At 36.8% G+C, this 26220-nt stretch overlaps 1 protein-coding gene across 1 annotated transcript; it reads right to left on the minus strand.

Annotated features, from left to right (window-relative positions):
• Positions 1 to 4718: 4718 nt before the first annotated feature.
• On the minus strand, positions 4719 to 22953 carry LOC130222050 (NLR family CARD domain-containing protein 3-like). Its single transcript, XM_056454671.1, has 10 exons — positions 22885 to 22953; positions 22433 to 22525; positions 20751 to 20855; positions 20037 to 20121; positions 14791 to 14986; positions 12645 to 14430; positions 7038 to 7211; positions 6373 to 6546; positions 5504 to 5550; positions 4719 to 5285 (listed from the first exon to the last, which is right to left on the minus strand). The coding sequence occupies exons 1-10, from the start codon at positions 22926 to 22928 to the stop codon at positions 4759 to 4761; spliced, it is 3231 nt and encodes a 1076-aa protein (XP_056310646.1). The 5' UTR covers positions 22929 to 22953; the 3' UTR covers positions 4719 to 4758.
• Between the last annotated feature and the right edge of the window lie 3267 nt (positions 22954 to 26220).

Here is a 26220-nt window from a genome sequence, read left to right on the forward strand (position 1 = left end):
ATGCGGGGAAAACGGACATCTTATTCGCGATTGTCCCAAAAAAAGTGCCCCAAAATGAGAAAAGAGATGAGTCTGCCGCCAATACAAGTGCCGGCGTTTCGCAATGTAAAGTTGCGGTTGTTGGGGAGACGAGCACAGCTTGTGCTGCGGCTTCAGTTGAGGGAGAACAACATGATGAAATGATACTGACAGAAATACAAGCCGATGGAATAGAAAAAGTGCTTGATGTTAGTAAAGATACAAATGCTGCAGAGAGTGAAGTGTCGATAACTCCTGTAAGTCAATCAGATGATGATGATGAGGATAATGTATGGAGATCTGGAGAACAGATGTTGATAGAAGCGTTTGTGAAGGAGTCTGCACTTGAGCTGGATGATTATTCATTTAAAAAACCGCAAAAAAGAAAATTAAAGGAAAAATATACAAGGAAACCAACTAAAAGTGGAGGGTAGGGAAAGCAATCAAAACGAAACTGAAAGTGAAGGCGAAGTATCTGATTATAGCCTTACAGACAGCCTACCTTGTAGTGGTTTTTCCAGTAGAGTGTACACGGCAGATGACATTAAGCACTTTTTAAAAGTGATAAAAAATATCAGAAGAGTTAAAATTGAAGAGTTTTTCCCTGACATTTCCCAGTTTATAGACAAAGTTAAAGTGTTTCGGAGGGAGAATCTTTTCTCTGATCAAGAGGTATTCTGGCTAAGGAAATATGTTACCAAAATGCACAATCAGAATTAAGTGATAGCAGCCAAAATGGCTGAAGTTTTACATTATCTTACATGAGTAGGTCTCATTTTTTACTTTGCGTGTTGTCTCTCTTCCTATTCATAGGAGTGGTACATTTTTGGTGCAAGAGATATTAGGAAGAGAGCACACATTTTCGAACAATGTTACAGAAAAAGATAGATGTTTTATTTTCACAAGAGACTCATCGTGACTTGACAAATGCAGTAGAATGGGAAATGAGTTTTGATGGACTACCAGTACTCAGTCATTGTACGTCACTTAGTGGTGGTGTTGCTATTTTGTTTTCAAAAAACCTTATACCTACACACTATGAAGTTGAAGAAGTGATCAAAGGTAGACTGCTGAAAGTCAAAGCTGTTTATGATAACAATGTTTCATTTGTATTGATTTGTGTTTATGTTCCCAATATTGCTGCTGAGAGAATGTTATTTTGACACACTCTGTGCAAGGTGTTGGGTGATTGTAATCCTGAAGATGTTTTGCTGTTAGGGGGAGATTTTAATTGTACTGAGCATGAGATGGACAGAAATCATGTGGAGCCACATATGCAGTCATGTAAACGGCTGGTTCAATTAATAAAGTCTCATGATATTTTTGATATTTGGAGGAATTTTCATTATTCAAAGACAATATACTTGGGCACATGTTTATGAAAATCAGCTATCTTTAGCCAGATTAGATAGATTTGATGGTTTTAAACATCAGATGAATTTGTTTAAAGATTGTGCAATTACTCCAGTTGGGTTCTCTGATCACAGTTTGCTGAAATGTGAGATGTTTTTTAATTGTGTTAAACCAAAACGTGCTTATTGGCATATCAATAATATTTTGTTGGATGATGAACATTTTAAAGATGTTTTGAAGGCTTTTTGGGCTAATATGCAAACAACTCAATCTCATTTTCAAACCTTGCAGCAGTGGTGGGACTTGGCTAAAGTTCAAATCAAACAATTGTGTCAACAATATACTCACAACGTCACAAAAGAGAAGATTCAAGAAATAAAAGCTTGAGGATGATTTCATTAAGATGCAGGAGATATTGGAATTAACAAAAAGTAAGAATGACGCAGACTCTTTTAGGAAAAAAAAGCTTCCTTGTCAGATTTGTTAGATTTAACAACACAAGGTGCTATTATAAGATCTCGTTTCCAAAGCATTGAAGCTATGGATGCTCCTTCAAACGTTTTCTTTCATTTAGAAAAAAAGAATGGACAGAATAGATACATTCATGGTCTACGTTCAGAAAAAGCTCTTTTATTAAACTCCACAGATATTAGAAAGAGAGCTGTAGAATTTTACGAAGATTTGTATAAAAACGAATTGTCAAACACCCCTCTCATGAACAGTGAGTTTTTTGACAATCTGCCCCAGGTTTCAGAGGAACTCAACAAAGTTTCAAGTGAGGCACTGACTATGGAGGAAGTAGAGAAGGCTTTTAGGAGTATGGAAAATGGGAAAACACCTGGTATTGATGGTCTCTCAGTTGAGTTTTACAAGACATTCTGGTCAGAGGTAGGTTCAGATTTGCTAGATGTACTCAATCATAGTTTATCTGAGAGACAGTTACCCAAAAGTTGTCGCAGAGCTGTTATCACTTTACTCCCTAAAAAAGGAGATTTAAGTGAGATTAAAAATTGGAGGCCTGTAAGTGTTCTATGCAATGATTATAAAATATTATCTTATTATTATCTATATATAATAATATTAACAAACATACTGTGTTCCAGGCCGAAGGATCACTGATAATATCTCTTTTATGAGAGATATTTTAGATAATCGTTATATTTCTTTGGATTTTGGCTTAGTTTCGATCGATCAAGAAAAAGCATTTGATAGGGTTGATCATAATTATTTATGGAAGGTTTTGTCTATATACATTAGCAATAGAACCTCTTTTAAATAAATTAAGAGCTGACATGTCAGGTTTACTGATTTCAAATTGCACTGAAGCTGTTCAATTATCATCTTATGCTGACGATGTGGTGGTATTGATTAGTAACCAAAAAGATGTGAATGTGATGTTACAAATATTAGAAGATTTTAGAAATATTTCCTCAGCAAAGGTAAACTGGCAAAAAAGTGAATCTCAAATTGTTGGGAGTTGGTTGCAAGGTGAACCCACCTTACCAGCTGGGCTGAAGTGGAAAAGAGAACGTTTTCAATATTTAGGAATCTTTTTAGGCAATGAAAATGAAATTAAGAAAAACTTTGAAGGTGTCGTTGAAAAGGTGAAAGGTCGACTTGATAAGTGGAATTTTTTACTTCCAAAGATGTCATATAAAGGACGACTTTTAGTTATTATTAATTTAGTTGCCTCTACCCTCTGACATCGCTTAAGCTGTATAGATCCTCCAATAGAAGTTTGATAAAAAATACAGTCATGTTTAGTGGATTTCTTCTAACATAAGCTGCACTGGATTTCCAAAAGTGTATTATACCTTCCCAAAGAAGAAGGAGGGCTTGGACTGGTGCATCTACAAAGTAGAACTGCTGCATTCAGAATCCAATTCGTACAAAGACTCTTAAATGGTTCAGAGGATTCGACCTGGAAGAAAGTATCCTTCTCTATCTTGAGAGGACTCGAGTTGGACAAAGCCGTATTCTGGCTAGACCCTCTGAAATTGAAACTGTCAAGGTTTCCTGTTTTTTACTGAAATATTTTTAAGTGTGGACTCTGTTCAAGGTTCCAAGAGAAAGAACTGTAACTTCAATACACTGGTTGTTGCAGGAGCCTTTAATTTTAGGCTCTCGTCTGGCCTGGCCCAGTGAAATAGACTATGCTGTGATGGAAGAGAATCTTATTAACTCCGGTTTGTCAACAATTGGACAAGTTTTGAATGCAACTGGTGCTAATTTCACAGATGTGAGCACATTGACTGAGAAACTGGGGATGAGATCAATTCGTTTGGTTAGCAGAGCTCTTGAAAGGTGGAAAACAACACTGGACGAAAGAGAGTTGAAATTGTTATTGGACTATTGATTGGGTATTATTAATCCAGATCAGACTGATTCATTTCCTGAAAATGGAGAATTGTGGAGGGTTCCTTTTAGAAGTGAATCATTTGAAAGTGCTGGGTTCAGATGTCAGTTCCGGGAAAAATGGTTATAAAATGAGTGTTAAGGTTTTTAATAAGAATGTTTTAGATAAAAAAGTTGATCCACCTTGGCGTAAAGTACTTGAGTTAAAAGAGTGTGAAAAACCTGAATGGAGAGTATTTTATAAGTCACCATTGTCTAAGCCAATTGGAGATTTACAATGGAGGTTGGTACATGGTGCTATTGCGGTGAACGCTTTTGTTTCTGTGATTGATCAAGAAGTTGATTCACTTTGTCCATTTTGTATAGAAAAGGAAACAGTTTTTCATGCTCTTACGCAGTGTGCTAGATTCACACCGTTATTTACGCTTGAAGTCATTTTTTCAACTGTTTGAATGAAAGTTTTTATATGTGGTTTGAAGTATTTAAAAGGCCATAAACATCAGTGTCAGCTGTTGAATTTGATTTTAGGACATGCCAAAACGGCCATTTATACTAGCAGAAAAGAACAAATTGATCATGGCCTGTGTAATGATTGATGTGTAATATTTAGCAATTCTGTTAAATCAAGAATCTTAATAGATTTAATTATTATAAAGCCATGAATGATCCTGCAAAGTTTCATTTAATTTGGTGTCTTAAAGGGGCTTTGTGTGTAATCATTGAAGACCACCTGTGTTTTTATTTGAAAGATTTGTTTTAATGTTTAATAATTGTGTAAATGTGTAGTTAGGATATTGTAATACAAGTGATTTGAAATCTCAAAATCTCTCTCACTCACACACACACACACTTTCTCTCTCTCTCTCTCTCTCACACACACACACACACACACTCTCTCTCACTCACACATTCACACGCTCTCTCTCTCACTCTCTCTCACACACACACACACACACACACACACACACACACACACACACACACACACTGACTGCTCCTGCAGAGAATTCTGGGTAAATCTCTCGTCAGCCTTCAGCTCATTTTCACTGATGATCCAGAACTGAGCCCAAACCCAGGCCAGAGTGGCTCAGTGAATGTGGTCTGGACTGAGTGGATGAGGCTCATTGTGTCTCTATAGATGTTGTAGAAGATCAGAGTTCCTGCACTGTGATCCACAAACACTCCTATTCTCCTGCTGAGCCGCTTCACTGGGAGATCAGTCTCTGTGTTATTGTGTATGAATGTGAATCTGGAGGAAAAGCAGATCAAACTCCAGGACTGAGCATTATATCCAAACCAAGACTCATCACCTCGTCCCTTCCTCCTGATGCTCTTATATGACACTGATATATACACAGCATGATATCCACTCCAGTCAGTCTCCCAGTAACAGCGTCCACACACACTCTCTCTGCACAACACCTGATACACACCATCAAATCTGTCTGGATGATCAGGATACGACTGATTCTTCCACACACACTTCACCTCTCTGTTCTCCTCAGAAAAAATGAGACGAGTGTGTGCTGTGTTTGGATCCAGTGTGAGGAAACAGACATCTGAACACAAGAACACACACATTTATAACCACAGCTGTGTGTGTGTGTGTAAGTGTGTGCGTGTGTGTGTAAGTGTGTGTGTGTGTGTGTGTGAGAGAGTGAGAGTGTGTGTGTGCATGTGTGTGTGCGTGTGTGTGTAAGTGTGTGTGTGTGAGAGAGTGAGAGTGTGTGTGTGCATGTGTGTGTGCGTGTGTGTGTGTGTGTGTGTGTAGTCCTACATTTGCGTGGTCCTGCTGTAATCCTCGTGTCTCCTCCATGATCCAGACTGTAAACACACACAGATGGAGAAAATGAGCTGTTTAGTTTCCCCCTCAGCTAATAAGCTAAAGCTAGCACTGAGCTGCTCAGCTACACGCTCCAAACTCTTCAGCTAAAACACACAACACTTGTTGGTTCCAGCCGGGATGCACAATGAATCTAACACAGTGCGTTCTTTTCCTCTGCTGTTGGTGAAGCGAGCGCAGATACTGCTCATGTTGATGGAGACACCCTGCTGCAACATACATTTATTACAGTGATCACACTTAGCTTTGCCATCGTTCTTCAGCACATGCAGCCTTTGAGCACATGTTGCAGTCCATCTCTAAACTATGTTCAGATTATTAAAGCTGCTCGCCAGCGCCCAAGTTCCTGACAGATTAGCAAGTGAAAAATACACATGTGTGCACAGAGAAGAGGAATCCAGATGTTGATTTTAGAACAAGAGTCTGAACATTAATCCAAGTGTCTGATTCCAGAATCTGAATCCATCTTCAATCCCCAACCCTATTCCTGACCTGATATTGGAGGATTCTTCAGCACAAATGGAGGAAGAAGTTTCTCTGCTCAGCTCAAATGCTGAAACTGTACAGTGTGTCCCGCTTAATGTCACAACTGAGCCAATACACTCCAACATTTACAGAGGAGATTCATTTCACACTCAATGATTTGCTCTTCATAGACATGACTGGAATACTCTACAAGCTGTATCTTCTGTCTGTCCTCACCCCATAACCCTCACAGAAAACTGAAGATCAGAAAAGAGCTTTCTAGTGTCTTTTTAAAGCCATTCAGTGTAAAAGCACAAGGCCAGTGATGCTCCACATACTTGAGTTTGTCCAGTGTGTAGTTTGGATCCTCCAGTTGTTCAGAGAGCAGCTTGACTCCTGAATCTCCTGGATGATTGTAGCTCAGATCCAGCTCTCTCAGGTGTGAGGGGTTTGAAGTCAGAGCTGAAGACAGAAAACCACAGCCTTCCTCTGTCACCATACAGCCAGACAATCTACAAACACAGCAATAGTCCACATCACACAGTTGGACAATCACACATCTCTTTGTGTTGTGAAGATGCTGACTGCTGTTTCTGCTCATGTCAACAGCAGTGATGAACATTCACACATCCTGATTAGCTGTCCTTATTGATCAAGCCCTCACATCAGCAAACACACTCAACAAGGACTCCACATCATCTGTAGAACTGTATATCAACATAAATAAAATCACACCCCTGCACATTTGGGCTCCACATCTGGTAAGACTTAAGGGCTGTTCACACGGAAAGTGATGTTGAATGTTGACACCCACAGACATAGTCACAACCTGCTAAAGTTTTCAAAAAGTGAACTAAGACTGCAACTATTTGGGGAAATCTCTATAAAAGGTCTTCAAATCTGATTTAGATTTAAAGGAATTGTTTTTCATCTTTAAAACAGGATTTATTCTTGTGTTTAAAGCTTTTGTCATTACATTATTGTAGAGTGGAGAATCATTTACCTCAGTGTCTCCAGTTTACAGTGTTGACTCTTCAATCCATCAGAGAGAAGCTTCACTCCTGAATCCTGCAGGTCATTGTTACTCAGGTCCAGCTCTCTCAGGACACAGTTTGAGGATTGTAGAGCTGAAGACAAACTCTCACAGCACTGAACAGTGAGATTACACATGGCCAGTCTGAGAAAGAGCACACATTACTAAAAACCACACTGTTAATGTGATCTGTCTGATGTAACAAAACAAAAAACCAATCAGTCAATCAATCAATCAATCAAATAATCATTCAAATAATCAATCAAGTGTTTGATCTCAGACCTCAGTGTCTCCAGTTCACTAATTAGTGAGCACATCTGGTGATTTTAGCTTTAAACAGTATTAATGTCTATAAAACACAATTAAATGGCTTCCTTCAGATGCTCCAATAGCCCAACTCTTCATTAAACACCTAACACTGCAAGACAGGAAATACTTTTTAAACTGTTTTATTTATTAATATTTTAATGCACAAACTAATAACAATAATTTTCTGTAGCATCTTTAAAAGTTGCTTCTCAAAGCCCTTTACAGAATAAAGTGAAACAGATGGGTTTATAACAGAAATAAAGAAATTAAATAATAAAACACGGAGAGAACATGTAAACTCCACACAGAAATGCCAACTTGGCCAGGTAAAGACTTGAACCAGTGACAATCTTGTTATGAGGCCACGGTGCTAACCACTGGGCCTCTGTCGTATTTCAGCCTTCTGAATCATTTCAGGTTTAGTCGACTACATTTGATCAGATTTTAGTGACTAAATCTACTCTAGAGTTAGATGGCTAAAATATATTTGCTTTAATTTAAGAGTATTTTAATTAAATATTGTAAACATTTATTTATCCAAAATGTTCTATCTTAAAATGAAATAAAACAGTCTCATTAAAATATGGAATATAGTTTTCTATTGAAGATCTAAAATTAGATTTGGATTGTTTATTTATATCATAAGTAATATGTTAAATGTGTCAGCAATCAATACACATGTAAGAACAGTCTCCATCTGAAAATGCAGGAGTCTGCAATTATTCAGCAAACCCTTTATTAACAAGGTAAACTACCAGTATTTTTGACCAGTCTGTTGAACAGTTTCAAGCCATTAAATCTTTGAAAGGGCTTAAAATAGTTTAAGTCCTCTTTGCAATGTCAGTGTACAGCAATAGTTTATAGCAGTGTATAGATTTACTGTTGGTGCTGCAGTGCATGGTGCTCAGCTATAGCACTGAGTAAATAAGTAGAGTAATGACCAAGCAGCAACCTCCCACTCTCCCTCGTGAAGCCATTACAGAAGTAACTGAAACTGCAATTCATGGAGATCCCGCTAGTCCTGGCTCCATATAGAGCAGATTTCTATTGAGCCCACTGTTAAAATGGCCGACTTTACAGCAGGAAAAAAAAGGTGTTTACAAGAACAAATACAAAGAACCATTTTGGTTCATATGGCTAATATTACCCTTCATGGCAACTGTGAGGGGGTGAATTTTTTTATAACTCATCCGTTTCGTTTGTATTAGGTTATATTAAGTCTGCATAATTAAGGGCGTGGCCACTTGAGTGACAGCTAGGTTTCCCTGGTCGCTGTCTCGTCACCTCAGCTGATTCCGGCTGATTAGCCGCTGAACTCGATGTATTTTTGTGTTGTTTATGTGGCTTTACACAGTCAGTCTCCTTTTGGAATTATTTCTGACAAGTATCAGATGATATGGCATGCTGTGTGCACTTCACAAATCGTCCCAGGTGAGTGAAATTATATACTTGTATACCATCTCTATAAATGTATTTGTTTTATTTAAGATCATTCATCATTTATAATGTTCTTTAGAGCTGTAATGCACTCCAGAATCTGCCAGATTAATTAGCTGTAGGCTCTAGAACAGTCATCTGAAGCGTTGTCATACATTATATATATATATATATACATTTGGTAACACAATATGTAACTGTCTGTGTGATATTGTTGAATGGAGAATCATTTACCTCAGTGTCTCCAGTTTACAGTGTTGACTCTTCAGTCCATCAGAGAGAAGCTTCACTCCTGAATCCTGCAGGTCATTGTTACTCAGCTCCAGCTCTCTCAGAACACAGTTTGAGGATTGTAGAGCTGAAGACAAACTCTCACAGCACTGAACAGTGAGATAACAGCCCTGTAGCCTGTGTAGAGAACAAACAATATGCATATGTTGGTCTGGTGTGTTTAATAGTCTGAAGCACATCTGACTGTAGTGACTGGTTTAACTTTACCAATTAGTGAGCACATCTGGTGATTTTAGCTTTTAATAGGATTTAGGTTTATGCAACAAAAGTAAATGGCTTCCTTCAGATGTCTGAATAGATGAAGAAATATTTTTATCAAAAGACGAGAAGATCATACACAAAGGTCCACAGATGACAGACAATAAAACACATGAACAAACTAAATAATAATAATTTCCTTTAGCACATTTAAAAGCTGCATATCAACAGACAAATAAAAGCAAACAGAGATACAGAAATATAGAAAATAAATACATCTATTTAGAAGTGCCAGTGATAAGGACTGCCTCACCTGTGAATGCAAAATTTAAGGACACATTATATCTCTGTGCTCCAGCTGTTTATCCTGATCCACAGGATCTGCCCTGGTTTACTGTCCAGTAGTCCCTGCATTGGCTTTGTCCTTCCTCCTGTTCACCTGTCTGTCAGTTTCCCCCTCACAATCTGTCCTGTACCCTGTCATGGTTTCATTTACCTGCCTCTCCCCCATCACCCTTGTCCACTGTAGCACCTCCAGCTTGCTGAACTCACTCTTGTTTTGTGTTTTCCTCTGAGGATCATCTGGAATCCTCTCCTAGAAGGGAGCTATGTCATGGTCCTGGTTGGCCTGTCCTTGTACTGTTGTTTTATCTGTGTGTGTCTGTGTCTGAGTGCGTTTACATGGACACAGAGTTGGGCAAGCTACTAGAAAAATTTAGTGAGCTAAGCTATTAGCTACTCTACTTAAAATGTAGCTTAACTACACTTAACGCTACCCCCTGGGAACTGTAGCAAGCTAAGCAAAAGCTACTTGGCAAAAGAGGCTTAGCTACATCTAAACTATTTTTGCAATTTTTAATTTTTAAATCAAAGCAACTTAAATCCAAGTCAATCACATCTTAGTGATCAATAAAACTGTCAATGAAACATATGAGGCAGAATAGTTCAGTTCAGTTATTTACTGTAAATAATATTCTTTACTAAACAGAGCCACATTATAGTATATAACAGCTAAAACAATCCAATAAAACCAGGTGTTACACATCTGTCCTGTACCCTGTCATGGTTTCATTAAACTACCTCTCCCCCATCACCCTTGTCCACTGTAACACCTCCAGCTTGCTGAACTCACTCTTGTTTTGTGTTTTCCTCTGAGGATCATCTGGAATCTTCTCCTAAAAGAGAGCTATGTCATGGTACTGTTGTTTTATCTGTGTGTGTCTATGTCAGTGAGTGTGTTTACATGGACTTAGAGTTGGGCAAGCTACTAGAAAAATGTAGTGAGCTAAGCTATTAGCTACTCTACTTAAAATGTAGCTTAACTACACTAAAAGCCAGTTCAGTTTTAAAACTAAAAGCCTTTTCAGTTATTTACTGTAAATAATAGGCTGTACTAAACAGAGCCACATTATAGTATATAACAGCTAAAACAATCCAATAAAACCAGGTGTTACACATTTAAAATACAATAGTCATTAATAGTAAAGGGAAATATATTGGAATAAGCATTATATATATATATATATATATATATATATATATATATATATATATATATATATATATATATATATATATATATATACACACTAAAGTATTTTTATTGTTTGAGCACAGCATCAGGAATTAAGTTATTGCATCTTAACATGTACTCCTGGAGGTATGGTCATGAGGAAATAACTCCTCTCCCTCAGTCATCTTTCAGATTTCTCTCAGATTTACTGTCATCGGCTAGACACCGGCCTCACAGCTCCGTGAGTGTCAGAGCTGTCACTTATTGATCTGCGATCGGTAAATGTAGCTTGTGTGAATGCTAATGCGCTACTTTACTAATAAAATAGCTTCGCTACTGAAAAGCTATTTGATTTAAAAGTAAGCTACTTTTACATTGATTTTTACATTTGATTTGAAAGTAGCGACGCTACCGCCACGCTACTGAGAAATGTAGTTAAGTACAAGTAGTGACGCTACTGCCCAACACTGCATGGACACCAATAATTCGATTTGAATGTGATTAAGACAATACTGTGATTAAGAATAACCATATAAACAGCAGTTTTTGATTAACTTTATCCGATTAAGGATAATCAAACTAAAGTGAAATCGAATTAAGACGTGTGGAGTATGCTGATTTTAGTCACTTTTTTAAAGTGCAGAACAGACATGTAAACACATTAACACATTATTACCGTCATGTAGGACTTATCAGCGCGTTTCGAACAGGATAGTCTATACATACACACACACACTCACATACACACACTCACACACACACACACACGGCTGTTTGACACTCTTTGCACCTACAGAGTCAGTGCAGACCACAGACGTCAGCATCGTGAAATGCGGAGGTTTTTTCTTCCGTTCAGCATGCGGTATGAACTTCCATTAAAACAACACTCTTCCAGCAGTTCATAGATGCATCTAATATCTCGTTTGTCACAGGGGGCATGCAGGAAATATTCCCGAATGAAAGTGAAAGTGCCAAACTGTACGTAAAGTCGACAAATTAAAAATAAAACACCTGAAATTACAGGAAACTCTGGAGAAAATGCGGATAGTGTGGTGACTTGATGACAATAACTAAATTATGTGCAACATGAAAGCAACTTATAATTCAAAAAGCAGCTCATGTAAACACCTTAATCTTATTATTGTCTTAATTAGATTAAGGCAAATAACTCCATTACTGATGTCCATGTAAACGTAGTCAGTGTTACCTGATAATTATCAACATAGAGATGGGACAAAATAAAAACATCAACAACATCAGTGTGATCATTCCACTCTTACCAGAAAGGACTTTTAAGGTGCTGTATCATTTTATAGCTGACTTGTGTGCAATTTCCGCTAATAGACCATGTAGTTTACTGGCTTATTTACTGTTTCTTAAGAGATAGTTCTCCTAAACATTTACTCACCCTTAAGTGGTTCCAAACCTTTATGATCTTTTTATTCTGCTTAACAGATGATAGTTTATGACAGCTGAAAACCATTAGCCATTGACCTACATGGTAGGAAAAACAACTGGTGTGTAAGTCAATGGTTACAGGCTTCTTTCTACAGGCATCTTCATTTATGTTTAACAGGAGAAACAAAGTTTGAGAAAGGTTTATAACCCCTTGAGGGTGAGTAAAAATTTGTACATTTATTTTTTGGGTAAACTATCCCTTAAACAACCACTGCCAAAACATGAATCTAAACGTTATTAAAAAACACTAAAATATTAAATAAGAAACAATTATTAATGTATTTTCAAGTGCAGATGATATCACTATTGTGCATGTTCATTAACATGATATACTATATTATTTAATTTAAGAAAGAAGCACTTTGACTTACAGAGCTCTTTTTGAGGATTTGATGACTGCTGATAGTCTGATGAGACACTCGTCTGATCTCTGGAATTTCTGAAGCTCAAACTCCTCCAGCTCCTCCTCTGAGGTCAACAACACAAAGACCAGAGCAGACCACTGAGCAGGTGAAAGGTCAGCAGATGACAGACTTCCTCTACTGAGGTGAGACTGAATCTCTTTCAGCAGAGTTTGATCGTTCAGTTCATTCAGACAGTAGAACAGATTGATGGATCTCTCTGGAGACAGATTTCCTTCAAGTTTCTGCTTGATGTATGCAATTATTTTGTCCTTGCTCTGGTCTCTGTCATCCTGCTGTGTCAACAGGCCTTGTAAGAGTTGTCGATTGGACTGGAGTGAAAGACCGAGAAGGAAGCGAAGGTAAAGGTCCAGATGTCCATCCTCACTTTTCAGAGCCTTGTCCACTGCAGTCATCAGCAAAACAATCATGGACACATTTCTGCTTTTTTCTGCTCGTTTCTTGTTGCTGTCTAGAAACAGATGTAGATAAAGGGCTGCAATGAACTCTTGAATGCTCAAGTGAAGAAAGCAGTACATGGTACCAAGAATGATTCCCATCTCCTCCTTGAAGATCTGGGTACACATGCCTGAGTACACCGATGCCTTATAGACGTCAATGCCACAGTCTTTCAGATCGCTCTCATAGAAGATCACGTTGTTTCTTTTCAGCTGCTGGAAGGCCAGTTTCCCCAGTGAAAGGATGAGGTTTGGATCCCAGGAGACATCTGGTGTGTTTTCTCCATCATACTTTCTTCTGCTCTGCTGGATCTGAAAGCGGAGAAAGTGTGTGTACATCTGTGTCAGAGTCTTGGGAGATTCCTGCAGTGTTTCAGCATTAGCCCTGTGTTTCAGTTCAGTATTTCTGTTCTCCTTCAAAATGTTCTGGAGAACAGTGGCTGAAATCCAGCAGAAGACTGGGATGTGGCACATAATAAAGAGACTCTTTGACTGTTTAATGTGATCAATGATTTCTCTGGCCTGATTCTGATCTGCGAGTCTCTTTCTGAAGTACTCCTCCTTTTGGGCATCATTGAATCCTCGTATCTCTGTCAGCCGGTCGATACAGTCAGCAGGAATCTTACTGGCAGCTGCTGGTCTGCTGGTGATCCAGATGAGAGCAGAAGGAAGCAGATTTCCCTTGATGAGGTTCGTCAGGAGAACATCCAGAGAGACTGCTGAAGATACATCACGACACGTCTCATTACCAGCAAAGTTCAGAGGAAGACGACATTCATCCAATCCATCAAGGATGAACAGGACTTTGAATCGTGTGCTTCTTGTAAGGTCCAGTCCTTTAGTCTCTGGGAAAAACTGAGTTATGAGGTCTTTTAAACTTTGTCTTTCTTTCTCCTTTAAGTTCATCTCTCTGAATGGAAGAGGAAAAATGAAGCTGATGTCTTGATTTTCTCTTCCTTCAGTCCAATCCAGAACAAACTTTTGCACAGTGACGGATTTCCCGATGCCAGCAACTCCTTTTGTCAGGACAGTTCTGATCTGCTCCTCTTGCTTAGCTGCTTCAAACAAATGTTTGCATTCAACCTGTATTTCTAGTGACTGATGACGTCTGGAAGCAGCTTCAATCTGTCTGATCTCATGTTCAGTGTTGACCTGTTCACTCGCACCCTGAGTGATATAGAGATCTGTGTAGATGTTATTCAGAAGTGTGGAGTCTCCTTGCCGAGCAATTCCTTCAAACACACTTTGATATTTCTTCTTCAGGCTACATTTAAGCTGATTGATGAAGAACAGCTCGCCTAAACACAGGAGCAAAGAAACAGAGTTTTAGTCTTGACTTATTTGTAAGTGACAGTCTGACAGATCGACATGAGTAGGGCCAGACTGAACTTTCAGACTTATTTTTCTATTTCTGTGAGTATCATAACTAAAAACTCATATATAACAGATCTACTAAAAGACAGAAAATATGACTTTACAAACTGTACTGTTATTAAATCATGAACATTTTCATATTAGTCAACAATATTACTGAAATTAAATAACTGAATGAATATAAATGTACACACATTTACACAGTAAATAAATAAACTCAATGATGGACTAAAACTCTGTGGAAATCTGCAGGTTTTGTGTAGGTCTAGCCATGAGTCTCTTACCCACAAGAGTATCAGCAGCTTGATCTTGCTTCATCTCTCTCAGGAAGAAGAGTGTGAGATCAAGAGCTGTTTCTGTGATTCTGCTTCTGTTCTCATTAAAGTCCTTTACAAACTCTTGTCTGGTTTCTTCTTGTAAGATTTTCTTAAACTTCTCCAGTTCATTCTTCAGAAATCTGATCATTTTACTCTCAAGATTCTACGATTGAAGAAACGAGAACAACATTTAACCAAACAATTCATTCACACACAGTTGTAGATCCACAACTTGCTTAATAATCAAAAATACATTATAATGCATTATATTAAGAGTCTGTAGAATGCTTGATTCTGATTAGCTGATGAATATTCAAATGTTGTTTCAGATAAACACAGCTAAAATACATCCAAGCAGGTTGAGTACATTACACTTAAGGGGGTCACACACCAGATGCACCACTCAGTGCTGCGACACATTTACCAAGAATTATTTAATTTATCTCACCAAACACCAAAAACAGATCATTATTTCTTAGCCATATATTTTAAATAATGTGTCAAAAAAGCTAAATATAGATGTATACACACACTTTTTATTAAACTTTACTTTTCTTTTAAAATAATTTGACATTTTAGAAATAATTATTGTCATGTTTGTAAAACAATGTATAGTCTGTGTCCTGGCTAAAGATCTCAGATCACCAGTTAACTAAATGAGTTAATCATCTCCTATTAAAGCAATCTTATTGTAGAAGATATAATTAACCCATATTAACAAAAATAACTGAGCAAAAGAAAGCAGGTGAAAAACACACCGTGTGTGATAATGAAAGGATGGTCGCGTTAACATTAGGCCTGTTAATAATCTGTTCAAAGAATGGTGAAGGTGAAAGCAGTAAAAAAAATACATATTTTTAAAATCTGGAGCTTATGAAAGAAGGAGGACTGTGGGTGCATGAGCATCACCTTTAGTCAAGTCTATTTCAAAGATAATCAATCGCACCAGTTGTGTTTCAAGGCACGGTTGCTTCACGAAAGGAAACGGGAGCGTGCACGATTTTTAAACAGTCGCGCGCATCACCTGTGTACACGCAAGTTCCTTTCATTCAGTACAAACACAGTTATTTTTTATCAGTAATTATTTCCAACCTGCATCTACCCCCTGATGTCATTTAAAATGAAACTAATCAGATGGCGCTCTGTGGGGTGGCAGAAATATGAACCTATATGAGTCCTGAGTCGTAGCTGGGCACCGTGGACAGCCGCTGACTTGTGACGCCGGTGTGCGTAGCCTGATAGAAATGTTAAGAAATCTAAAATGCATGGTGTGGCAGTGTGTGACCCCCTGTTCATATCACTACTGCTGAATGATTTCAGACATTTCACAGCTACAAAAAACAAAAATCACATCAAAACACAACACAGTCTTTGGATAAGATGTTTAAGAGACTAGTCCTACACACAGGAGCAGTTTGAGGACCTGACAAATGTCTGAAACACAACATCTGAACGGCTGTGGAAACCAGAGTCTAATAACATCTAAACAAAGACATCTCTGCTAAACTTGGACTGTCAGTGAAAATCTAGTAGACGTCTAAGATTAGCCCTAATCTAGACTAGTCATCAAATACACATGAATGAACACATATGTCAAAAGTTTTGCTAATTTAGTGTCTTTGTTGCTATATTTAGCGGCTTTGCAAACTTTCCCAGTAACAAGATGTCAAAAAAGTGAAAAATCTTTTCTTTTCTGGAGTCACTGGAGATTTTGGAGACTCTGACGTGTCTGTACTGTACCGTTTCTGCTCTTCTCAATGAGCAGGGATTTCAGCCATTTCAAAGCACCAACTGCAAATTATTTAGCAACTTTATTTCCAAACAACTTCTGGACCTCGAGTGTGAGGTGTTTCCCTGGTACAGTCAGATCTCTGCTTCTGTTTCAAATTTGATCAGTTTAATGTTTGGCAGCAGTTATTGAACTTGTATGTTTATCATGACAGAGAGATTACTGTACACAACATAGGTTCGGGAGGAGTCAGATTTCTCATGGCTAATCAATCCTCGTCACATGGCTTTATAAGCCAGTGGTGGAAAGAGTACTGAAAAATCATACTTAAGTAAAGGTTCCATTACTTGCTTAAAAATGTAATATCAAATGACGATGATATTTGGTTGATTTTAGGTTGTGTTGAAAAGGGACCAAAATCCAACGTCGATCCAACATCTTAACCCAACGTGAATCCAATAAAGTACTAATATTATTAAAGAAAAACCTCTCCTTTTTTATTTGAACACACATGGAATTTATTAGATATTCCAACAGTAAGCAACTCAGAAGTGCATCATAAAACAGAACATTTATAATGCCTCTTAGCCGCTGACATTATCTTTGACTGGTATAGTACAGATACTCAAATAGCAGATGGCTGCTTCTCACTTAGGGCTGTCTGTGGTTGTTGCCACAAAATAGGCCCCCTTTAATAATGATTGTTGGCTTAATTGTTATACGATTAGACGGCGACAAGAGATTCTTTTGGAAGGACTTGTATTGAATAGAATGAAATAAGATTGTAAACAAAAACATTTTTTGTTCAAGATGCACTGAAAAAAATAAAACATCAGGTGATGTCAGGTGACCAAAATTCAATGTCTAGCCAGTGTCTAAGGACAACGTTATTTTGATCATCTATAACAACATTAAATGATGTTGATTTTAGGTTGTGTTGGATAGTGACCAAAATTCAACGTTGAGCCAACATCTAGAACCAGCATCATATTGACGTCAAATACTGACATTCATTCATCAGGCATCGCAACCAAAATCCAACGTCTGATAGACGTCATAGTGGTAACATCCACACATCGTCAAGCCGTTACATCATTAAACATTGATATTTGGTTGATTTTAGGTTGGATGTTGGACAATGACGTCGGCCTGATGTAGAGTTTTGACGTCAAACCGATTTTCATTTCCAAACAAAACACAACACCTCTACCATGCTGAGGTACAACGTCAATTTAACGTCATGTTGACGTCTTGTGCCTGCTGGGTTTTAAGGCCATTTCGGTCATCAGACAGTAAACATCTGTGGTGTTCTCATCAGTGACGTGCATCTAAACAGTGTCTGGTCAATGTGTGTAAAGATTTTGGACATGTAGAACACTTTTAATGCTTCCAAACAGTTTGCTGCAGTTATAAATCGCCCATGTCTTGAGGAAGTCCATTATGATGTGATGTATCTTCTATGTGTGATTTGATTGGCTTCACAGGACTGATTATTCTAATCCCCATAGACAAGAAATAATTAAGTAGTGACTGCAGGCTGAAGGAAAGTAGTGGAGTAAAAGTACCAATACTGCATTAAAAATGTACTCAAGGGAAAGTAAAAATAAACATTTATAAAACTATTGAGTATATTTCAATTCCTGAGAAAAACTACTCAATTACAGTAGCTTGAGTATTTGTAATTAGTTACTTTACACCACTGGGGTCAGCTGACAATTTTAACAGATGCAGATATGCAAATTTATGCATACGTCACCTAGTGACACCTAGTACATTTATAATTACAACAAAACTAGAAGTTCTTCAAAAATTTGTAAAACTGACAGGGAGTCGTTCCTCTTTCTGTGTTTTCTGTCAACATGACTGGCAAACATGTCAGAGAAAACAGCTGAATCTTCAGGAGCTAACTCATTGATGAAACAAATGCTTGTTATTTTAGTAATCCGTATGAAAAGAATACAAAGCAGAACTCTTCATCTGAGCTCATCAGTCTGCTAATCACATGAGGAGAATTTTAAGAGTGTTTTTAAAATATTCAATAAGCGTGATATTTAAAGATTTTACATCATCGTCAAAATTCTTCTGATATTATCGCTAATATTCGATGTCTCACCCAGCCCTACTCATGACTAATGTACATTCAGGATTTTACTTTTTTTAATACTTTTTAGCTTAGTCCCTTTGTTATTCTGGGGTCGCCACAGCAGAATGAACCACCAACTTATCCAGCATATGTTTTACGCAGCGGATGCCCTTCCAGCTGCAACCAATGTCTGGGAAACATCCATTCACACTCATACACTACGGACAATTTTAGCCTACCCAATTCACCTGTACCACATGTCCTTGGACTGTGGGGGAAACCGGAGCACCCGGAGGACCCCCCACATGAACGCAGGAAGGACATGCAAACTTCACACAGAAACACCAACTGACCCAGCTGAGGCTCGAACCAGCGACCTTCTTGCTGTGAGATGATAGCACTACCTACTGCGCCACTGCGTAGTTCTGTATGGCTCAAAATAAGCTGTTGCATGAATGAATTAGATTATGAAGAATTATAAAGATCCTGCTTATGCTTTAATGGGTCCTTTCTGCAAGTGATTTACTATTACTTTAAAGTGTGAATCCCTGCAGATAATGTGATATGTAATGTAATGTTATGTATTTTTTATTCATTGCCATGTCAGCAACCAAGGCTATTTTGATGGCAAGAACATTTCAGTATTAAATAAACAATTGAGAACAACAAACAAATGAATACACAAGTTAAATAAGATGTTTAGTGTTAATATATGATAAGAATTCTAAAATCTTTTCTGGTGTCACTTTGCTAAAAATGTCCTTAAGAGAGTTCATTTCATAAAAAAGTCTTCTGGAATCATTAAAAGCAGGACAGTCCAGTAAAATGTGTTTTACAGTAAGGGGAGTTTTGCAGCACAGACATTGAGTGGGGTCTTCACCTTTGAGCAAAAAAACATGGGTTAAATAATGTGATATGAAGCTACAGTATGCATGTCTAGGGCAACATCTTTGAAGAGGCAGAAAAATTAGGTCATTCCAGAAAGACATAATAATAATAATAATAATAATAATAATAATAATAATAATAATAATAATAAAAAAAATAATAATAATATTAATAATAATAAAAAATAATAATAATAGTAATAATAATAATAATTACAGAAATAAATAAAAGCAAAAAGAAAAAGTTAGTATAACTAGAAAACAGATTTTTGCTGTGTCAAAATGAGAGATTAAGTTGTGATCACAAGAAAACAAGAGAGAAAAAATATGTTTTATTGCATGACCTCTTAGGACTTGCATAGATTAAGACTATTTTGCAGATGTTTTTAGTTGGGTGGGGGGCCAAGTTCAAGCAGGTTACAAGATTCAGTTCTCAAAAGTCTTGTGAACAAATATTTCTGTGTTTCATAGAGTTATTTCAGTGATTTTATGACTCAAATTAAGTTTTTCAAACCTGAAAGATCCACTGGAGATTGTCTGTGAAGCTCTTGTGTCTCCTGTGAGTCTCGTCTCCTGAATCTGCTGACTCATATTCATCACTGTTAACAAATAAAACTACTGTAATTATACATTTAGAGGCAAACAGAGACAGATATTCATTCATTCATTTGCCTTTGGCTTAGTCTATTATTTATCAGAGGTTGCCACAGCAGAATGAACCACCAACTATCCCAGCATATGTTTTACACAGTGGATGCCCTTCAAGCTACAACCAAGTACTGGGAAACACCCATACAAACTCAGTCACACAGACAAACACTCATACATACTATATGCTGTCACATATTAAATATACATACATACACATATATATATACATATATACATATATATACATATATATACATATATACATATATACACACACACACACACACACACACACACACACACACACACACACACACACACACACATACATACATATATCTATACACATATATATCTACATACACATATATGTGTGTGTTTTAAATTGACATGGAAATATAAAATTATGGCTTACTGAAAATACTCTGAGAAAGAAACTAAATCTGCCACCACATGTCTGTAAATGTTTTAATGAGCCACCAAGTCATTCAGGAATGGCTCTCTTTACTAAACTGTTGGTTCATAAAACATGTTCAAAACAGTCCATGTGTGAAGAATAATGTAAAACACTAAATACCTGATGGCAGATGATGGTGTTTTCTCTCTGAAGTTTGGTGGATCAGCTTTAGACCAGTCACTCTTGAGAGACACAGAGCTGTACACACATGATCCTGATCTCACACTGAAGACACAAACACACCAGAGGAAACGGATCATCACAACCTGCTGAAGTCTCTCTTATGAACACTTGAGGGCACAGGGTTTTATCTACCTGGACTTCATTTCCCATCAGCCCCTGTGCTCCTGATTGTCTATTCACAGCAAAATTAGCTAAATTAGCAAAATTAGTAGGGAATTATAATTGATTAATTACTCATAATTCCCTATGAGCTCAATTAGCTAGTGCTATACCTTTATTCTTCACTTGTAATGCCTCTTCCTGTACCAACTGAATGTTTGTTAGATTAGTTCAAGTGTTCAGTGGAGTTAATGAAGCATTACTTGTGTCACACTCTAAACTGTTCATTATTTGCTCATAACTGTCCCTAATCTTGCCAAATACTCTAACTAGTATTGTATTGTAAGGTTGTGTTCATTTTGCATTCATTCTCGGGTTTTATTTTATTTCTGTTTATAGTTTAAGAAGGAAAAACTTAGGTTTTAATGTGATTTGTCAATTTTCATTACATTTATATCAGCCTATATTAAACAGGTCTAATAATAGTTAGAAACGTGGCTAACAGGGGTTTGGTGTAAGATCACTTTCGTTTGGCTAACCCTCCTAATATTGAAAATTACTCATTAAAAACTTTAAAAGTGTCTAACAGATAATAATAATAACACATTTTATTTATAATGAGCTTTTCTCAGACCCAAAGCGCTAACAGGCATACAAGCCAAACAAAGCAGAACAGTAAAAAACAGTAAAAAAGACCACAATAAAACAATAAAATATGAACGATTCAATACAATTGGATGATAAAATTAACAAAAATAATCAATCTCAGTTAAAAGCAATGATATAAAGGTGAGTCTTGAGAAGTTTCTTAACATTCCAGAGAAACAGCATTCCTGATGCTGATGGGTAGGCCATTCCATAGCTTAAGCGCACTGTATGAAAAAGCACGACCACCCATAGTCTTCAGTTTACAGCGTGGCTGATACAACAACAGTCCAGATGAAGAATGACGACTGCGGGTGGGAGTGGCCAGAGTTACCAGGTCACAGATATAGTCAGGTGCTAGCCCATGCACTGCTTTATATGTTAAAACTAGTCTTAAAATGAACAGGAAGTCAGTGAAGTTGCTGAAGTATAGGAGTGATATGGTGGTACGAGGAAGTATTTGTTAAACTCCGTGCAGCAGAATTTTGAATGTACTGTAAACGTCTCAGAGAGCTTGCTGGTAGGCCCCCGAAGAGTGAGTTTCAGAAGTCAAGACGTTTATGATATATATCTCAAATATTACGGTGGCTGAATTTGCTAGATAAGATAACTTTATATGACAAAGAGGATATTTTACTACCAGAGATTTTAGATGCATTATTTAAAGCTACAAACTGTAGATAAATGTTTAATGGTCAGATATCTGTCCTTATCAGGAGTGTGGATGAAGACAGAAAAAATAAAGAAAATTATATAACACTGTTCTTGTGTTTCTTACATATTGTGCCTTTAAAGTGTTGTGTAAGTATAATTAATATGTCCTGATGAATACTGAAACAGTCCATGTGTGAAGAATAATGTAAAATACTAAATACCTAATGGCAGATGATGGGGTTTTCTCTCTGAACTCTGGTGGATATTCTTTAGACTGATCACTCTTCAGAGACACACATGATCCTGATCTCACACTGAAGACACAAACACACCAGAGGAATAAACTGCAGGACAAACTTCAGTCTCCTTTACAAGAGTTTTAAGAGTTTGTTTTGTTAATTCAGCACAAACTAATTGTTGGCTGAAGGTCTGTCTGATCAGGTCTGCTACACAGGAATCATGGGTAAACATGACACATATTGAGCTCTGGTAAATATGACACCAGATCAAGCTGTCTGTAATCTAGACTGATCTAAACACATTTCCTGAAGCTGTAAACTGAAGCTTTGTCCATCATTTGATCAGGCAATAGCAACACAAATAAGTGCATTGTTGTTGGTCTTTGTTCTTCAGAGAAAGTGTTGAAATAATGGTGTAAAAACAGAGTCAATACCTGTGTTTCTCTGAGAGAGAGTCCTTTACTCGCTCCTCTGCCATACTGCAGCTAAAACACCAATGCAGACATTAGTGGAGCTTTCAGGAAACAATCAGCCGCTGACCATCACCTGGAGATGACAATATACTGAGATTAAGAACATCACACTTTATAGCAATCAATGCTGACTTCACAAACAAGACCTTACTGAAACAGACCACATGATGAGGGAGACCACACACTGACTTTCAGCCATTTCACAGCAGATATATTTATACTGAATAACATTAATGCAGTTGGTTTAACCCTGATCTGACACCTCAGATATTTCAGGTTTGATCATTTGATATGTATGTGTCTGTCACGATAACTTCTGCTTTAGACAACTATTAACTTATTATTTTATTTATTTATTAGCTTAGTTAGTAGTTAGTTAGTACTAAAACGTTACCAGTTAAATGCAGTTTAAGGATCATCCGCATTCTTCCTGTTTACTGAAGCTCTGCTTTCACTTTCGATTTCCTGACTCTGTTTAAAGTTTATTCTGTGCTGAATGATGTGATATTATCGAGTCAACCTGATATAGAAGAGCACAAACACTTTCAAGGGATAAAAATAACCCATTATATTGTTCAAATGACCGTGTTTAATCGGTGTTTGAGGCTTTGAGCGTCAGGAGCAGACAGTCCTATAAATCACGCTTATAAACACGCTTATACACATATAAACCCCTTCATCATCTCCACAAATAAGCGTAATGTAGAAGTATTAAACTTGCCTGCAGAAGTACAGACGCTCTTGTGCAGCAGGAACACAACTTGAGCTCTTTTGACGCTTTCGGTTTGTCAGCTTCCTCTTCAGTATTTTGGCGGTTGTCAAACTTAAATGTGCTCTATCGCCACCTGCTGGACTGGAGTGTGGAACAGGAGTCTGCAGACTTGGATCCAGGCAGATCTACGGCCCAGGCTGCAGAACCGCAGAACACACGTTTCATGCACACACAATCTAGCACACACGATTTAGGCAAACCAAATATGGTAACTAACTAACTCCTTAGCATTATCGCCACCTATTAAAGTTCACAAATATGATTTCCCATTCCAGTCATTATTATTATATCGTAACGATCATTTTAACATCTCTGCAGTTTCTGAACTCAAATTATGTAAATACAATTAATTAGTTAAAGACACTTATGACTTTATTCACGTGTCCACATACACAAAGAAAACATAATAGACCATCTAATTGCAGGATTAAGTGTAATAAACTAATTCAGGATCTTAATATTATCATACTTGGTTAAAATAAGTTTGTTGTAAAATATAAAAAGCAAACAATAATGTGTCACATTAAAATGAATTACTATAGTTAATCATTTAAACAATATATAATATAGTTATAAACTGATTATCTTAACTGATTATCTGATTATAAACTACTATTTTTAATAAACTGTCACAGCTGTTAGTTATTTATATATATATATATATATAATTATTATTTTTAATTAATTATTAATAGTTAATTTGTTTCTATTGTTTAATTTTGGTTTAAAAACAATATATTGCTTACAATAAATTACTACAGTATTTCATGTGGGAAATCATTAATGAAAAAGTTTTTAGAAAATTAAGCAAATACACACTATTAAATCGCTTGAGTAAAATATTAATATAGTGTTATACATTTATTACATATAATATGTATTATTGTCTATATTAACTTGCTATTATTTCCTTCATTATAAATTAATCCATTATATAAATTAAACCTGTTCAAAGTAGATCATTTAGCAAGGCCAGCAAACGAGTATCTGCTATATTGATTCTGTCAGATAATAATGACTGATCATCAATGATGACTGACAGAAAACTGTTCAGTCTATAGACCTTTTTCACAGCGAAATTGAATACAGGAAGCGCCCTCCGAAGCAATGTTTCTCTGTTTCCGGTTTCGCTAACAGTCGCAGAAACATGACAGCCTCAGGACATCGCATGACATTTTCACTGTCGACTTTGCCGTAATTTGGACAAGAACAGGTTGTTTGCTTGGTTAATGAACTGACGTAGCCTAAATAAATCAGCATTTAAAAGGTATTTGTGCAGAAAATGTCTTACATGAAGCGTTTGCGGCGTTAGGTTACAGTAAGGTGCGTAGCCAACAGCATAAGATCTGCTAACTCAAGCCATTCGTTAGCAAAAATAACTATTTCACATCCAGCAGGATTAGTTCTATGTTAGTAGTTGTTCGTAAGCTGTGCTAACCCCCTCCTTCCTTTGTATTCAGGGTCAGATACAGGCGAGTTGCTATCGGTCAATGCGAAAGAATGAGGAGCCCCATATTGACAGGTTGCTTAATGCTCGTAAGGTTTAGTCAAGTCTGGAAACATAATTTAGCTCCAACTCGCTGGAAAAAATAAAGATATTTAGTGTTGTGTTTGAATACGATTCTATTAAAGCACTTCAGTTTAACACTAATTACTCAATTTTAAAGCTAATATCTTCAAAACAGTCCGTCTGTAGCGTATAGTTTCTGAATCTTCAGGTTAAAGTTAGTTCATGTTCCAGTTCAGTTTGTTCATCTGCTTTTTATTAAGTTTTTATTATTTAAAGAACAGAAAATAACATTTTACAACACAAAAATATACATGCCAGGGGGTAATTATAAATAAAATACAAATATACAAAATGCACATATGTAATAAATACATTATAGAGGTCACAGTTTTTTAAAGTGGGTAGGCTTCCTTGTTTAAAGAGTCTCTGATGCTGGTAATATACAAGCATATATCAGTGATCAATTCCTTAAAATTTGGTTGCTTATTAGTAAATTAGACAGTAAAGCCAAAAAGTACATTTTCCCACAATATAAAGGAGGTTTTGAACACTGAAAATTGTTAATAATTGTTCGCAGCTCTTCCTTTTGACTGAGTATGTACAATACCAAAATAAGTGTAAAACTGTCTCCTTGTATTCATTACAGAAATACGATTAACATCAATTCCACTTTTACATTTCTGTAAATAATGTTTTGCTGGATAAAATCTGTGGAGAAGTTTAGAGCATATTTCTTTAATGTTGTTTCTAACCTGATATTTCTGTGGTAACAGCCACACTTTTGTTCAGCAAATCAAGTCACCCTTTAAAAAAGACATCCAATAAAACTGTATATAAGGAACAGTAGTGATTTCTTTTTGGAAAAGAGTTGGAAAAGCTCTATTATTACTCTTGGTGTTTACTGTAAAACAAGTTTTGCCAACATAACATTTAGTAAAATCAGAAGACGATGGTCTTGATTAATACCACTAAATAACATATGGGTCTCTGGAGGAACTGAACCAATAACAGTTGA

Source organism: Danio aesculapii, chromosome 4 (assembly GCF_903798145.1).
Source record: "Danio aesculapii chromosome 4, fDanAes4.1, whole genome shotgun sequence".
Lineage (NCBI taxonomy): Eukaryota > Metazoa > Chordata > Actinopteri > Cypriniformes > Danionidae > Danio > Danio aesculapii.

Bases quoted from the DNA above. Each gene is read 5' to 3' on its own strand.
- LOC130222050 (XM_056454671.1), bottom strand. From the start codon at position 22,928: ATGGCAGAGGAGCGAGTAAAGGACTCTCTCTCAGAGAAACACAG. The intron at 7,212-12,644 runs GTAAGTCAAAGT...GCTCTTTCTCAG, and splicing joins AAATCCTCAAAAAGAGCTCT to ACTGGCCATGTGTAATCTCA. The intron at 5,551-6,372 runs GTATGTGGAGCA...GTGTGTTTACAG, and splicing joins TACACACTGGACAAACTCAA to TCTGGATCATGGAGGAGACA.